Source organism: Phoenix dactylifera, chromosome 7 (genome assembly GCF_051530095.1).
Source record: "Phoenix dactylifera cultivar Ajwa chromosome 7, Ajwa_hap1_PhDact_Kaust_v1.1, whole genome shotgun sequence".
NCBI lineage: Eukaryota > Viridiplantae > Streptophyta > Magnoliopsida > Arecales > Arecaceae > Phoenix > Phoenix dactylifera.
In genome coordinates this window covers 29458359-29474468 of record NC_143196.1, presented here as the reverse complement: position 1 = coordinate 29474468, position 16110 = coordinate 29458359, and the positions used below count along the sequence as shown (strand labels likewise).

Sequence of the window (16110 nt, the reverse complement as noted above, 5' to 3'; positions counted from 1 at the left end):
AGCAGCATCAAATGGCAGAGTGCTACCCTTCAGTGCCATGTCAAACATGTACGGTTCCCTTGATGCAACATGGTCGAGATGCTTATGCTATAGCAAACAGCAGCAGAGCATCAAATAAAATCAAATGCTGTCATTTCCAGAAAACGGGCAAGATGGATATCCGACCACACTATCGCGCCAGACAACCGAATCTTACCGTGTTCTGGGAGACACATCTGCAGCAAAAGTGATCTAACACCACCTCAGAAGATGGATGATGACCGTCCCTGAAGATCAGTATTAATATACATCTTAGCAACAGCAAATGATGATCTAGCAACCATCAGATAGGCCTGCAAATTTAGGTCGATAGTTTTGAACAGGGACCAACTTGTATATACGCATCTGCATCAGAAGGATGTATGATGTATCAAAATTCAAAAGCATGCACACAAAGAAAGTAACCTGGCCATTTGTTTAATCCAATCCAGCTTCATTGCCACCACAGATGCACCAATAAGGATCTTGAGATTAACAAACTTCTGTATCGAACTTCAAGCAAATACCCATGCTAAAGAGCTCCTGATAGAGCAGCTTTGCACCATAAGGCACATTGATCTTGACTATGTTTTCAGAGGACTGGCAGTAATTACAGTATGGTCCACGAATCTTGTTACCCCCGACCACAGGCCGCAGGATAACATTCGCAGCCCGCTTGCATGTCTGACAGATGTGCATCTGAGAGAAGTCGCTGAGCGTGAATAGCCGCTCATGTAGGTTGGAAGCTGCCCCATGGGCAAGCAGGCAGTCCCTCTCCATCTCTCCAAACTTCACCCCACCAAACCTCTTTCTGTCAGCTACCGGCTGCCTTGTGAGCGGGTGAACTGGCCCAGTGTTCCTGAACTTGACCTTGTCTTCAGCCATATGGATTAATCTCTGATAAAATGTGGGGCCCATGAAGATCATAGAGCGCATGACTTCACCAGTCCGGCCATTTAGAACCTTCTCACTACCCCATCGGGAGAAACCAGCCCTGAAGAGTTGAGGCCAAGTTAGATTAGCATTCAATACATGTTTTTTCATATTTAAAGAAAGAAAAGCTGAATTCAATCATATGCTGTGTTATATTGTGTGTATAAATTGGCAAATCTGCAGAACATGTTGCTATTAATTTTACACCAGGGCAAGCTAAGCAAAGGGCATTATACTTGGCATGAGATGAATTTAACACATGCAGCTGCTGCTCAATGACAGCAGCAAGGACAGTCAAGAACAACGATAGTTCTCAAGGTTAGGTACCCTGGCTTGCTTGAGTCTCAGGCATGAAATGTATCTCACCTGTGCAGCTGCTCTGTTATGACATCAACTGATGCAGTGGTAAATGGTGTAGCATATCTCACCGAACCTCCACAGGCAATTCCCTTACCCAAAGCAGCCTCAAGCAGCTGACCAGGAGTTTGCCTAGTAGGAAAAGCATGTGGATTTATCACAATATCAGGAACTATTCCTTGACAGGTGAATGGAAAATTTTCCTGAGACTCCAGGAAACCAACCACACCCTTCTGCCCATGCATACTGGAAAATTTATCTCCAAGACAGGGAGAACGAACCTGAAGTAATTTGATCAATTAGTCATACATAAGGTTGAAAAATAGAGAGTAAAGAGCAAAAATGATCAAAAGAACTTGCTTCAGTTAAATAGGTGTTGCACCTTCCTAATTCAATAGAATGAACACCTTAACAAATTTGAAGAACTACATATCGGTAGCACAAACAGCTTGTAAAAATATAGAGAAGGAACAATATTATTTTTGAGAAAAAGTCGCATTGCTTTCTGTAGATAGAATGCCCAGTATAGCCGTTCTACGATGATGACTGATGAATATAAGAGTGTGACCATTACAGTCACATATCAAGAATTTACAAAAAGTTCAGCATCAATGTTTATTTTTGAAACATCTAAAATAAGCATCTAAAAAAATGCTTAAAGCGACTTTTATGGAGAACCAAGTGTTGAATAAAAGATAGATCACTCATACCCTGGACACATCCACACCGAGGAAGCTAAAATGCAAGTTCAGTCCCCACAAGAAAGATAAAGTTGCAAACAGGAATAACGAACAAAAGGGTGCTAAACAAGAGTGAAAAAGTAAAGGATAGTAAGAATGTTTCTAACTGTAAAATAATAATAGAATTTTTGCACACATACCCTCCTAAATATTGGAATTTACATGAATACCCTTCCAAAATTGATATTTGCATGTATAGCCTCATAAAATATTTGTTTTGCGTGTATGCCCTTCTTTTTTCTTTTTTGCAATTGTACCCATACCATCTAACGTTGTTAAGAAATTAACGGTTTTAAAATTGAAATGACGGAAATAGCCTTAATTGGTATACATACAAATAGCAACTTAGCTAGAGTATTCATGCAAATTTATATATTTAGGAGTGCATACATGCAAAAAAAAAAATCTAATTTTTTTTTATCTATATCAACTTGTTTAACACCAAATTAGTCTAGTGCCTGCTACTCAATATTTTATGTAAAAATATTGCTCAAGAAAATAATATTCAACATTAGATAACAAATAAAGTTATGAAAGTTCTTTTACCAAGCATAAAATTGTTCTATCTTATTCTTCTTCATTTATAACAACCATTGTATTTTATTTAATCAAAAACCAGCTAGTAATATTTATTGTTATAGATTCCTATATGAGGGCATAGATTAGAATATAGAAAGAGAATAGAATCTCTTAAAGTTACACAATAAATTGCAATGATCAAGCTTCCATGCTATTGCTATGCTCATGGATGGAAGAACAATGTCAATCATTCCCGAACAAAGCCATTAAAGGACTTCGTAACCTTTTAGACTCACTAACAACCTCCGTGCCCATGTGATAGAAGGCCACCCCTTACGTTGGGCACGTTAAGCCATTTTTCTTTGGAGCTTCAATTTTCTGAAAAAAAAGAAAAGACCTAGTGTATGCAACCCATCTTATCACAGCGATTTTAAATTAGCCATCTTCCTGCACACGAAAAGTTTTCCGGCTCTAAAAGATAAATATTGCAAACTCACACACTAAAAAATAAACATTGCAAATCTCTCGCAATGCTTTTATTTAAATAATCTACACAGCTAAAAACAGGACGTGACCATCTTCATGTAAAAAAGGATACAATGAAGGAAGAACTCCATCGACGATAAGAGGGACTCGGATTCCAGTGGCCAGAATCCAACGAAGGGAAGGCAAGGAGATGGACTGCCGATGATGGAGAAGGGATGGTTTTGACTCCAAACAGAAGAGTGAAAAAGAGGGATCGAGAGAGATCGAAAAATTTCTTAGAAAAGATAGAGGGATTAGGGCGATCTTGAGTGAGAGAGCGATCGCATGGGAAGAGAGAAAATTCAACGGGTCGGATAAGTTTCCAGCGAGAGCTGTTAATCTATTACTAGCTTTAGAGGTAAAAAGGTAATTTCATAATTTTAATTAATTTTAAATTTAAATAAATATGATTTTGGCTAGTGACATTAGTTGAACTATTGTCAAAGGTATTCATAAAAATAGTGTTTTGTAAGGGTTTGCACGCAAATATCAATTTTGGAAGGATATTCATGCAAATTCCAATATTTAGGAGGGTATTCACACAAAATAACAAGAATTTTTTTCACGTATACCCTCCTAAATATATAAAACTGCATGAATACCCTTGCAAATTTATTATTTTCATGCATATCCTTATAAATAATTTTTTGCATGTTTACTCATTAAGGGTATTTCAATCATTTCAATTTTAAGTAGCTAATTTCTTAACAGCATTAGATGATATGGATACATATGCCCAAAAAAAAGGATATACACGCAAAACAAGTGTTAGATGAGGGTATACATGCAAATATTAATTTCGCGAGGATATTCGCACAAATTCTAATATTTAGGAGGGTATGTACGCAAAAAACCTGATAATAATAATGGTCTTCCAGTTATGAAAAACGATATTTAAACTTGTAAAGCATAAACATATTACAAAAACTGGAGATTGACTGATGTATGAGACTTTAGATCTAGAGCTGACCTGTCTCAGAGTAACAACTGCAAAGTTTTTGCCTTCATCATTTGCTGAAAGCACTACTTTTTGGACCATCCCTTTTTCTGTGTGTTTCAGCTTGATGCCATGATCCTCTCCAGATTCTGCAACCTTCCCAATAACAATATCACCACTTTGAAGACTCGCACCAATATATGGGAAACCATCATCATCTAGACTATCCACTCTTCCTTTTTTGCTTTGCATTTTGCCAAAGTCAACCTTATCCCTCAGTTTAAAACGTTTGGTAAGTTCCTTATTCTCGACCTCAGCTTTGTAACTCCTGAAATGTTCTGTACGGAACATACCACGCTCTAAGGAAGCCCTATTCATGACTAAGGAATCCTCCTGGTTGTATCCTTGGTGAACATTGACTGCTACAATAGCATTTTGACCATTGAAGTACTCTGGTCTGGGCATGCTGTCTTTTCGTCTCAATGAATAGTCAGCCCTACCAAGGCAGTCAGCTATCACTGTTCTGAAAAGTGGTTTCTGCGGATAGTACAGCTGGTGGGAGAGAGTGTCCACTCTGATATTTGGATTGGTCGTGGAGAAACCAATAGCCTGTTGAGAATGCTTCTCGGCCTGGTACAAAACCCTCCTAGCAAAATTGTGGTTGGCAAAAGGGATGATGCCACAACTTAAGCCCAATAAGAATGAAACATCAAGTTCACAGTGGCTGTATTTTGGAGCAGGCCCACCTTCATCCCCCATAAAAAGGTGCCTGATTCCCCATGCTGTGTGGCAATCCTCTTCTTCTTCAACACCTATGAGTTCTATGATTCCCTCATCCATAAGATATTGGAAAGAGCAAACACCTCCTTTAAGCTTGCTTGTTTTCTTTAAATTCTCGACTATTAAAAGCGGTCTCAGAATTCTTCCTGCATCAGAAAATATTCGGACTTCTCTTTGGTGCTTGTCCCTCTTGATCTCCACCTATGAAGTAAAAGAATATCACAACAGAAATCAGTTCAGCAAATTCAATTGAGTAAATTCACAACAGTAGCAAATTACAAGTGTTACACCCGAAAACAAATTAGACAACTATTTTAAAAATGTCATGAGGAGCTCTTATTATCAATATATATTCTAACATGTATAAATTGGGCCAAAATATCATATGTGTGAAAAGAGATGAGCATCATGGTTCATATAAGCAACACCACGTAGACCTTTACAAAAGAAATACGAAAATTTAGGAAGAGCGCACTATAAATCTGTGCTCAAATTTCAGCATGAGATGATTACTGATTCTTTGTTTCAGGAATGTGTTGCATATGTAATGCAAAAGAAAACATACCATATACTAATAACAAGTTAGTGAGACATTTTGGCAGATTTTAGCAATCAGCAAGATAAATTCAGGGAGTTTTTTGTAGGCAAGCAGTAAAGCTAACCTAAAAAATAAAAAAAAAAAACAAAGATACAAAACAAGGGCATTCTTTTGGGCAACATGTCCGCAAAACACTCCATGACCATCCTTAACAGAAAAAAGGCTCATTTATTAATCAACCAACTTGAGTGCAAGAAGTGCTCCTTTAGTAACTTCATAAGAAAATTGAGTTGTGCTCCTTTAAACATTTCGCTTCATGCTTTTAACCGAAGTGGTTTTCACATTAACAGGCTACAGCACCACCAAATTAAATGCAGATTTCAATAGCGACAAAACAATATGAATAACAGCCTGACTTCTTCAAGCAGGTGGGTATTTTAGGCCAATCTGCAATTCTTTTTATCCATTATGCAGTTGTGCAATTTTTAAGCATGAACAGCAAGCTTGTTATATGCATTCCAAATCAGAGTTTAAACCTTATAGTAGCAGACTCTAGCAACCTACACCGGGAATTAACAATTGTGCAATGGAAAAACAAAAATCAAAATTCTTAGACATATTTATTATTGTGTATCACCTTACTGTAACAAATTTGACCTACTTAACCTTCCATTAAATGCATATATTTAAACTATAAGCACGTGAAAGCAAAATGGTGATTTTTTATGAGATTCATCATAATATTACAAATGGTTCTTTAAAAAAAATCAAAGAAATAGGAGGTATAACTAGACATAAGGAAAATCAATTCTAAAGAAATTAAAAATTCCTTCCCAAGATATGGCACAGGCAGTCTTGAGTCCTCTTGATAGTACAGACACTGTAAGGAGAGGATCGAATTGGTAAGAATTACATGCATTAAGAAATTATGCACAGGGTAATTAAGAACTTTGAAACAATGGAACTAACTGATATCTGGAATGAATTTGAGAACGAATATAAGATTTAGGGGGAAACTAGAAGAAAGAGAAGCAGTATTTGTGGGATTAGGAGAGGGTTGCAATTTGGGAAAGGAGGGTAGCGAGTTGGGACTAGTGAAATACATGCAACGATTAGGGAAATATATCAGATTTGGTGGGATTGCCTTAACTTAACTTTCCCTTTTCTACCTGTATATATGTATATACCACTGGAAATGGGTTTATAAGCAAAGTCACATCATAAAATATAATTGCTTTTTGGCAAAGAAAATTGACAGATCCGAAGGTTCAATTTGTGCTTTTTAATGTGGCAAATAATTAAAACTGCATAATAAAGGGGGAAAAAAAGACAGACCTGTGGGTGGATTAGCCTAGCACGGCGCATGCATCTTAATTTTGCAACAAATGAAGTTGAGTCAGCACAAACTCCAACCCAGTCTCCATTCATAAAAACTTTATCCATATTGCTTATTGACGATAAAGAAATTTCATCCAATTTCTCCATACCACAAGAGATCAACTTATCCAATATTGGTTCTGTCACCTTCAAGCTTACAAGTGCAGTGACAGCTAAATTTTTCACAAGTCCACAATTTTCTCCATCTGGGGTGGACAGAAAACACAACTTGCCCCAATAAGAAGGGTTTCTGCATGCAAATTGTACAATCAAGTCAAGGTTACAAGTGAGAATTGTTAAACATAACCGGATGCAGTAATTACTCATATGGTATTAACAAAACCACATATGCTGCTATTTATAAAAAAGAAAAAATCAACTTTATTGCCGTAGTATATTTGAAATGTACCATAATGCACTACCACTACAAATTATAAGCAGAGCAACAAGATGTTGGACCACCTACATCATTAAATTTCTTGTTCCTGCATAACCAATTCGGATCTATAACCAAGTTCTCCCTCAACGTCTACCAATAAAGTCATATTTATCAAGATTGTCTTTGGCATTGAAAATTACCACCGCCTGATAAGTGATTATTAAGATGTATATGATCACGTCTAAAGACTTAAAACCCTTAGTTAGGCTTCTGATATTGAAGGGACTGCATCGTGTTGATCTTCATTATTTACATGTCAGGAAACCTATGCTCCAACTTAACTCTTCACAATCAAGACTCTTTCAACACTTCTTTCACTTCACAGATACATCCAAGTGAAAGAACTCAATTTTTTATATATCTCAAAACTTATAAATCGTCTGACAGGTATAAAAAGAAATTAATATTTACAATTACAATAATGATATAAATGAAGAAAGCTTATGGTTGCTTTGGCTGCATTTGGGTTGGGGGGGGTGAGGGTGTGAGGGTGGGAGAGAGGCATGAGTCATCAGTTGTGGTCTTCCTGTTTGCATTCCCGAGTTTGCTTCTTTAAGGCTAGCAAAATCATCACAAAAGAAATAAAATGCATATGACTAAATATTTCTCTTGGCTGAAAAGAAATTTCAGCCAGTATTTCTTGAACTGTAAAATATGTAGTTGCATAAAGCTTATCCACACAAAATATTAAAAAAACAAAATGCCAATATTTGATGTTCTAACATTTACTAAACCAGATGTATGCACAGAAAACAAGAGAAAATAAAAGAGGAAAGGAAAGCAAAGACATACGGATATCTAGCATCTCCAGCCTTCCCTGCATATGCAACCTGTTGGCGTGTCTTTCTCAAGTCAGACATCATTTGGAGGGGATTTGTCCTTCTAAGAGTTGCGACGATGCCTGAGCACCTTTCAGTCCTTTTGTATGGATGACACCATGCACCAGTTGAAAAAGCTCTGTTCAGTCCATTGGTGATAATCGAAGCATCTAAATACCGTTCAATCAACTGCAGGTCACGGTCCCCATATAAATCCCTCTGCATTGCCTTCACCATCCGCCTCTCAGCATGCCTAATATGAGCACGCAACTCTCTTGCAAGCAGTTCACCAGCCAAGTCCAATCTCTTGTTTCTGAAATCATCCTTATTGTCACATTTTCTTTTCCCAAAGCATGCCAGTAGAAGGCATTTCACCATGTATCCTAAAAATAGTGCCTTCTGCCTGTGCCCACTGATATTTGGAAATAGGAACTTATCAACATATTCATCAAATGATTCACTGGGAGGGAATTTTGAAACTTTGACCTGACTATTTACATAATCCTGAGCCTTATCAACCCTGCGGAAGTTCTTATCATGCTCGTCAGCATCCTCGCGGAACTTCTTATAGTGCTCGTCGGCATTTTTAACAGTTGCCAAAATTATATTTATCAAATCAGCACTAGATTCTCCAAGATCAATCATCTCAAACACTTCTTTATCAGATGATGCACCAAGGGCAAAAAACATAATCCAAACTGGAATTGTAGCATACAAGAAAAAAAAGTTGACAACCTTTCCACCACTGAAACCTTCAGCTTTTGGAGCTTCAACGAGTTTTATGTAGATTCTCTTCCTCTTCATTTCGGATAAATATGATACCGTCCAGCTTGGTTTGTCAGTGACCCAGACTCTTGCTAAATGCCTCTGTTCCTGTGCAATAAAGGTCTGCAAAGTAGGAAAAAAAAAATGAAAAATTGATCCAATAAATTCAAGCCACTTTACAGAAAGCTTACAGGCATGTTTACATCAAAGGGATAAAACAATGAGGTCCATTGTACTTCATCAGCAAAATAGTTGCACACTAAACATAATACATGCATTTATGGAGCAGGTTGACAATAATTACACCAGAGTTCTCGGATAAACACAGTAATAATAGACAACTATTGCTGTAAAGCAAATGTAACCCATGCATCCATTTTAGTCCTGGCAGTGAGAGTTCCAAACTGTTTTTATCTCTCATAGTTTTCAGTTTGTTAATTTGAGATAATATTTTATCATGCTCAGCATAAACCATAACCATCAAGCCTTGCCCAAAAAGTTGTGGTCAGTTCAATAAGACGCTGAACAATCGAGTCACAATCAGAACACAAGATCTGATACAAGTTCGAAGCATGTTAGTATGTGGCCAGGTTTCTAGAGTTGGTAGCCCAATATCCAAATAATAGAGTTTGTTCCAATAAGATTTTGTTGGTTTTATATGGAAGGGTGACATGCACAACACTTTAGTGTTATATTATAAATACAATTTAAATTTTTAAGTATTTTTATTCTGTCTTTTGATTGTGAACTTGATATTTCAAGAATATAGTGCTCCTTTGCTTTAGTCAAAGCATGAACTTGCCTCGTTCCACAGCCATCATGCTCTCATTATACCAATTCAAGTTATATAAGTTTAAGTGTTTATCTGGTTCCCATATGTCATCTCATAAGCCCAAGGCCGGAGGAGGAGGAGGAGCATGAGGTGGGGCAGAGTAGGGGTGGGAGGGTGCAATGGCGGGGGAGAAAGAGGATGCTCAAGAATGCATTAAAGAATGTCAAAAATTGTATTGGATAAACTTGACATAATAAATTAACATACTGAACTGACAAAGTAATTCTTTGTGCAGGTAGATCAATACAATGAGAGATTCAACAACATATTCACCTTCTCCATTCCTTTGATCAAAAAGTAGCCACCAGAATCAAAAAGGCAATCACTTTTGTCAAGTGTGTGGAGCCAGCAAAGCTTTGATCTAATCATAACTGGAATTCTTCCTATTGCAATCTCCTTCTTTTTGTCGCTCACCACGTTCTTATGAATATATGCATCTTTGCCAGTCTTTGCCTTGTCACTTTTCTCTTGTGTATAAACCTGATGCAATTACATCACTTATTTGAGTACGAAGCAAGAATATAAATGAGAAATCATGCAGATTGCATGTCCAACAAATTCTACAATCTGAACAACTTACCACATGGTGCTGTATAACAAAACAAAATTAATTTATTAAAAAGAATAGCTATGTCATATATAAACATATGACTTACTCAGCTAGTCTATAATGGTTCACCCTGCAAATAGAGATTTCAAAGCGTCAAGCATATCATTATCCTAAAAACTTTCAATTATGTGATGCATGAGAGACCCAAAATAAAGGTGGCATAACAAATATCTGAAGTTTGGCTACAGATCCTTCTGAGCACCAACAGGGTCTACATAAACAAATATGAAGTCTTTTGTGAAAACAAATAATCCATCTGATGAAGTGAAACATAATTTAAGCAAGCAACTTTCAGATTTTCCTAACATTCATCTGTATTTTCCTCATGTTTATTTCTTCCAGCTTATTGGTCACATCACAGCCCCAATTAAGAACCTCACTCCAATCACATCGAACATATACGAGCTGATGCAATAGGTGACCTTAAACCCAGTATTATAGATATATAATTACACTGCTTTGAGCATTGTAATATTAAAATTTGTCCTCTTTATCTGAAGAGATCAAGGATTCAAGTCTCAGCAAGATGTCTTGTCGGACACCGGGACAGGGTACCATCCCATGTGTTTAGATAGGACCGCCCTACCATCGTCCCAATGTCCCAATTGGCACGTCTTGGGACATCCCCTATCCCAAATGTTGGGAAGGGGCGAGACGGCAGCGCATCCCATTCCATGAAAAAACCGAGACAGCCCCATCCCACGAGATTTAAAACCTTGCAAGACATCATCACCAATAAAACAAAAAACTCTAAATGCTTTATCAAAAAATCACTTATACATACAGCAGAATGGAATGGCATATGATGCCTCTAGATACATAAAAGAAAGGTGATAGCTCATATTAGTGCAGTCACAAGAGACTGTTGTATAACACCTCCACTTTGTGATTCAAGTTAATGTAGAACATAATGTCTAAATTTTGAAGCTATTAGCTCCCAAGAGAATGGATGAAACAGTTAGAAAGTGTAACATCCTATCATATATAAAACAATGCAACACAAATAAGCCTTTATAGAATACCTAAACTACATGTTGGCTGTTGTGTGTTATACATTCCTTCCAAAAGCATCAACTGATAGAGGCATAACAAGAAAGTGGAAATGGTTAGCGTGCCTAAAAGCATGCTAAACAATTAAATTCACTTAAAACAAAATTTCTATCTCCTTCCACCTTTGCAAGAAAAAGAGAAATTAACCAAATGCAAGTCATATGAACTAGAGTCGAAAGCAGTAAAGGGACACATAGTACTTTATGTGCCCGAGTGAAAAGGATTGTGCAGTTTCAGTTTGGCACACCATTGTATCTGGATATGAAGCCGCCGAAAAAGAAACATTAGAAAAGTGACTCGTGTAAGACTAATTGCAATTAAACATCAGTATGCACTCATTTTCATTCTTCTTTAAGAGAGAAGAAAGAATGAATTGTCGGAGGGGCAATTACTAGTTGGGAATATCATTCTAATAAATCAAATTGATATCACCAAGCACCATTGTCTCCATATGATCGCATCTTAAAGAATCACTAACCAAAGCAACCTACAAGAAACAGCAATCACCCTTTTTTTGCAAATATTCCAAAAACTTGAAAAAAGCATGCATACGCTTAAGCTTGTAAAATTACATGTGATGGACATAATATCATAGGTATCACAATAAGTAGCCTGCCTAAGCCCATTTAATAGGATAACTATAAAATGCATTAAGCTTTTCATTCCAATATATAAATGAGTTGCTGCATGCTTCCCAACTTTATTTTCTTCATGAGATAAATTTGAAAGGCACTCTTGACAGTTTATCACTGTAATGAATACTGAAGGTTAAGATGGCTCTGAGTCGTAGAAAATGACAAATAAGCGTGTCTGCAGAAAGTTAATACAATGAAACAGAATCTTGAGACAGGTTACATGTGAACATTGTCGTCCAAAGGAAATTTTTATCAACTTAAAATGATAAGACAAAAATGAATAACTCCACAATATGGATCTCGCTCATTAAGAAGTGTGATAAACTGATAAGCTTGCAAGGACAATGCAAAACATGGACTGATGTCCCAAGCAAATGTTATCAACTAACATGATAAGACAAGAATGAATGGCTCCACGAAATGAATCTCACTCACTAGGAAGTGTGTTAAACTGATAATTTTGCAAGGACTATGCAAAACATGAAATGATGTCCTCCTTTGATTGTGTAATTAAGATGATGTTCTTGGTGATACTAATGACAGGCAAATGCAATAACATGCAAAACCTGAAAAGAAGTCCCAATTATCAGCAAAAAATAGTAAAATGGTTTTGGTAATGCTAATCCCAGCCAAATGCAATAAGACGCAAACTTTTCAACAGAAATCACTAGTGTTCAGCATTAGAGTCTAAGAGCAAATTTTACCCCTTCAAAGACAAAAATTAAAATTGGGATAGCATTTCAGATTGGGGTCACATTATAGTCAAAAATGCTGAGTCATAAAAGCATTAATCAAGGAATGCAAATTAACAATTTTCTACAATTATTCATCCAAAATATGGAGAGAGATAAATTTGACTAAACAATCCAGAAGATGCATTTATATTTGCGCTTTTATTGACAGTTATATAGAGCTCCTTCCGAGATAGATATACATACAAAATTACAAGCATAGTTTATATTAACTGAAGAAATTGTAATTAATTATCAGATTCTTTGAGGACTGCTTCCTCCATAAACTGAATTCTCACTAAATCAATATGACAGCAGGAATAAACAAATTTTAAGAAGTAAGAATAGTAAAGCAGTTTCTGCACCTGCACTCTCACTTCCACTTTCAATTGAGAGGAGTACGTCATATTCTGGAGGCGTGCATGTCTAGGCAATAATTTGAGATTTTCCTCTGGGAGATCATCCCTCCCAGACCAAAATGAAGGCTTTTCTAGCCTAACCTTCCCAAATGAAACGGTTGCATGACGCCATTCAGCACCGCGTTTCTTCGAGGGATCATACCCAGGCTCTACATTCACTTCACCAAGGGAGTCAAACAGATCCTGAATCCCATGCCCTATAAATTCATTATACGAATTTATCTGGTGACTAATGAGCCCCCATTCAGCAAAAAAGGACCGGGCAGCCTCTTTGCAAAACTTTTCCAGACTCCCAACATTCATATTTAGGTCTTCAATGCCATTGTTAGGAGAATCAACATTCATAGGTTCTGGTCCATCAGGGGTTTGTTCCACTTCCATTTATGACTCCAGCAGTTGTCACACACACAACGATCCTGAAACAGAGTCATCATAAGCTGTCAGAGACATGAAACAACCACAAGATCCACCATATGCGCATAAAGAATGCATTCAGGACAAGAATTAATATAATTCAAAAAAAAAATATCAAGCCGATTTTGTTTCCTGAACTTGCAGATCATGGCCTATTTTAACACACCAGACACTTGAAATGATTCGCCAGCCTAAAGAAGAATGGCCATACAGTAACTCCACAAACTCCTAGGAAGACCATAGTAACCAAATCTGTACCCAAAGGTATTTGTAGTAATGATATCCGCAAAAGTGTACACTTTGGAAGCAACCAGGAATAAGCATTATATAACGTATACTTGAATGCTAGGACCAGTTAATATTGAACATAAGAATTCATGATTGCCACTTCTTATAAGCTCACCAGCTAGAAGGATGAAACCAATGGATTTTATACAAAATCAACAAGAACATGGACTTCCATGCTGGACTATTCTACTCCAATAATATAAGGAAACTACAATCCAGTCCCTATTTCTTGCAACAGAAGGTTCCAAACAACTTGCATAGGGCCGGTCTATCAGCTACTTCTTACCAGCTAATAACAAAACCATGACTTTCAGCAAAAAAAAAAATAACAAAACCATGATAGCATACATTAGTACACTAGTAAGTCAAAATGCGCACTTTCATTATCTAGAAGGGTAATTATTGCACGCTCCCAACACAGAAAGCCATTAACTGATGCACCAAATAAGCAAATTTATTGCTTGTTTCCATCAAACGCTACAGTAATTACTCGTAAATCGACATCAGCTTCTTTATATACCATAAACACAAAAAATCTGGCAGCTGCAACATCTAAAACCTAGTGCGTCGATGAATAATATTCTTCGATAAAAACCCATAACCACATAAGCTCCATAGCAAATAATGCGAAAACATATCAACACAAAGTTTCGAAAACATCACATGATTAACGACTCCTGAAAAGCTCTTCTAGAATCAAGCCAGCACCAAGCTACAAAACATTATCTCTTCTACTTCTCAGTTGATCAAGATGTTCGGATGAAAAAAACCCATGAAGGCAATCTCGGTGAATAAACAGCAAGAGACTACGAGACGGCCCAAAAGGGCCGGGAAATGGAGTGGCAGAAGATGAGGGTACAGTAAGGGGGAGGATCGCCGGCGGTGGACGGCCGGAGGCGGAAATGGATGTTCTCCGGAAATGCCTTGGCAGTCTCTCCGCAGGAGTCAAGTAACCGGCCATGAGAGGCCTGAAGACGCCAATCCCGGGAATGGCGAGAGAGAGAGATGGCAGTACCTGTGGAAACGGCGTCGGCGGCAGCGGAGGAGGAGCGGCGGAGAGCTCACTGGCCGGCGGTGAGGCAGATTCCCCCTCCAAGATTGGGGCTAGGGTTATGGTTAGAGATCGATGTGAGACGAGACCATCTCCACTTCCCCTTTCGTTTGAGAGAGAGAGAGAGGGGGGGGGGGGGGGGTGCGGAAGAGACGAGACGCTCCACTTCCCCTTTCGCCTCCAAGAGAGGTTAAAAAAAAAAAAAGGTGGTTTGTACGCAAATTATATGCGGGACACGAATCTGCCGTCGATGTTGCCGTTTTTAAATAACGATGATAGATCGACGGGAAATGATGCACTTGCATAGGAATTACTGTGCTTCGTATATCTGGAGTTTAGACGGCTTGGGCACGGGGAGCGGCAGAGCCTGGCGTCACCGACGCGGACCGTGGAAAGAACCAAACCCGAAAATGCGACCCAGGTCTGACTCATGGGACCCACCACGGGAATGGCGTTGTAAAGCGAGTGTATTCGCGGGTACAATCTCTCTCCCTGGTGTTCTTGGTAAGCCCGGCTGTGCGCGAGCGGAGCCTGGCTGCCTCGAGCTCGACTTAATAATCAAGCCAAACTTCACTCATTTAATTTCTAACAGAACTCGAACTATTTATTATTTAAGAATTCAGTATTTCTCTTTTTTATTGGGTAAGTCGGATAAGGTCATTGCTTAATCGATAACTTGATTCCCTTAGCAACATGTATGAGTAATTTCGAGTCATGCAGCGAAAACTTGTAAACTAACCATGCATGAAACGGACGTACTACAAAATCGTTTTTGTAACTAAGAGATTATTGTTAGCGAATCTCTGTCAAAGATAATAGGCCATATTGGACATGTTGACAAACACATATTCCAAAGTCAGCTATATATGATAGATAGATCCAAGTAGAAAATAAGCTTCCACTTCACAATAAATGAAATAAAAAATTTCTGACTCATCTCGCCCTTGTATCAGTAATATGATAGAATTGGACAAAAAGTATATGATAAAAAGATTGTGCTCGCTGGAGTGCTGAAAGAAGTTTGTCTGGATCATCTCCGGTACAGTTGTCGAAGCGCAAAGATGTGTCAGGGTAGCTGTTATATTGTTCATCTCGATAAGAAGGGGCTTCTACGCTCATCTTAAAAATATCAAACGCCTTGAGTGGAGAGATTGAAAGAGAGTCCTCCCTTTTCAAGATGGGAGATGTGGCAGTTTTCCAAGCATTCGGCCCACTAAGTGGAAAGACATCATGAAGCATGGCTGGTGGAATCGTCCTAAATTATCCAATTCGAAGCATGCCGAACCGTACTGGAGAAGGATCGAGATGGTTCTAACAACTAAAACGAAAAATAA

General features: G+C 37.9%; 1 protein-coding gene across 1 annotated transcript; it reads right to left on the bottom strand.

Moving 5' to 3' along the window:
* Window positions 1-227: 227 nt before the first annotated feature.
* NRPD2A (nuclear RNA polymerase D2A) lies at window positions 228-14948 on the bottom strand. The gene is made up of 8 exons (XM_008786260.6): window positions 14741-14948; window positions 12970-13439; window positions 9852-10058; window positions 7956-8869; window positions 6683-6974; window positions 4063-5010; window positions 1318-1589; window positions 228-1012 (listed from the first exon to the last, which is right to left on the bottom strand). The coding sequence occupies exons 2-8, from the start codon at window positions 13402-13404 to the stop codon at window positions 511-513; spliced, it is 3570 nt and encodes a 1189-aa protein (XP_008784482.1). The 5' UTR covers window positions 13405-13439; window positions 14741-14948; the 3' UTR covers window positions 228-510.
* Window positions 14949-16110: the final 1162 nt, after the last annotated feature.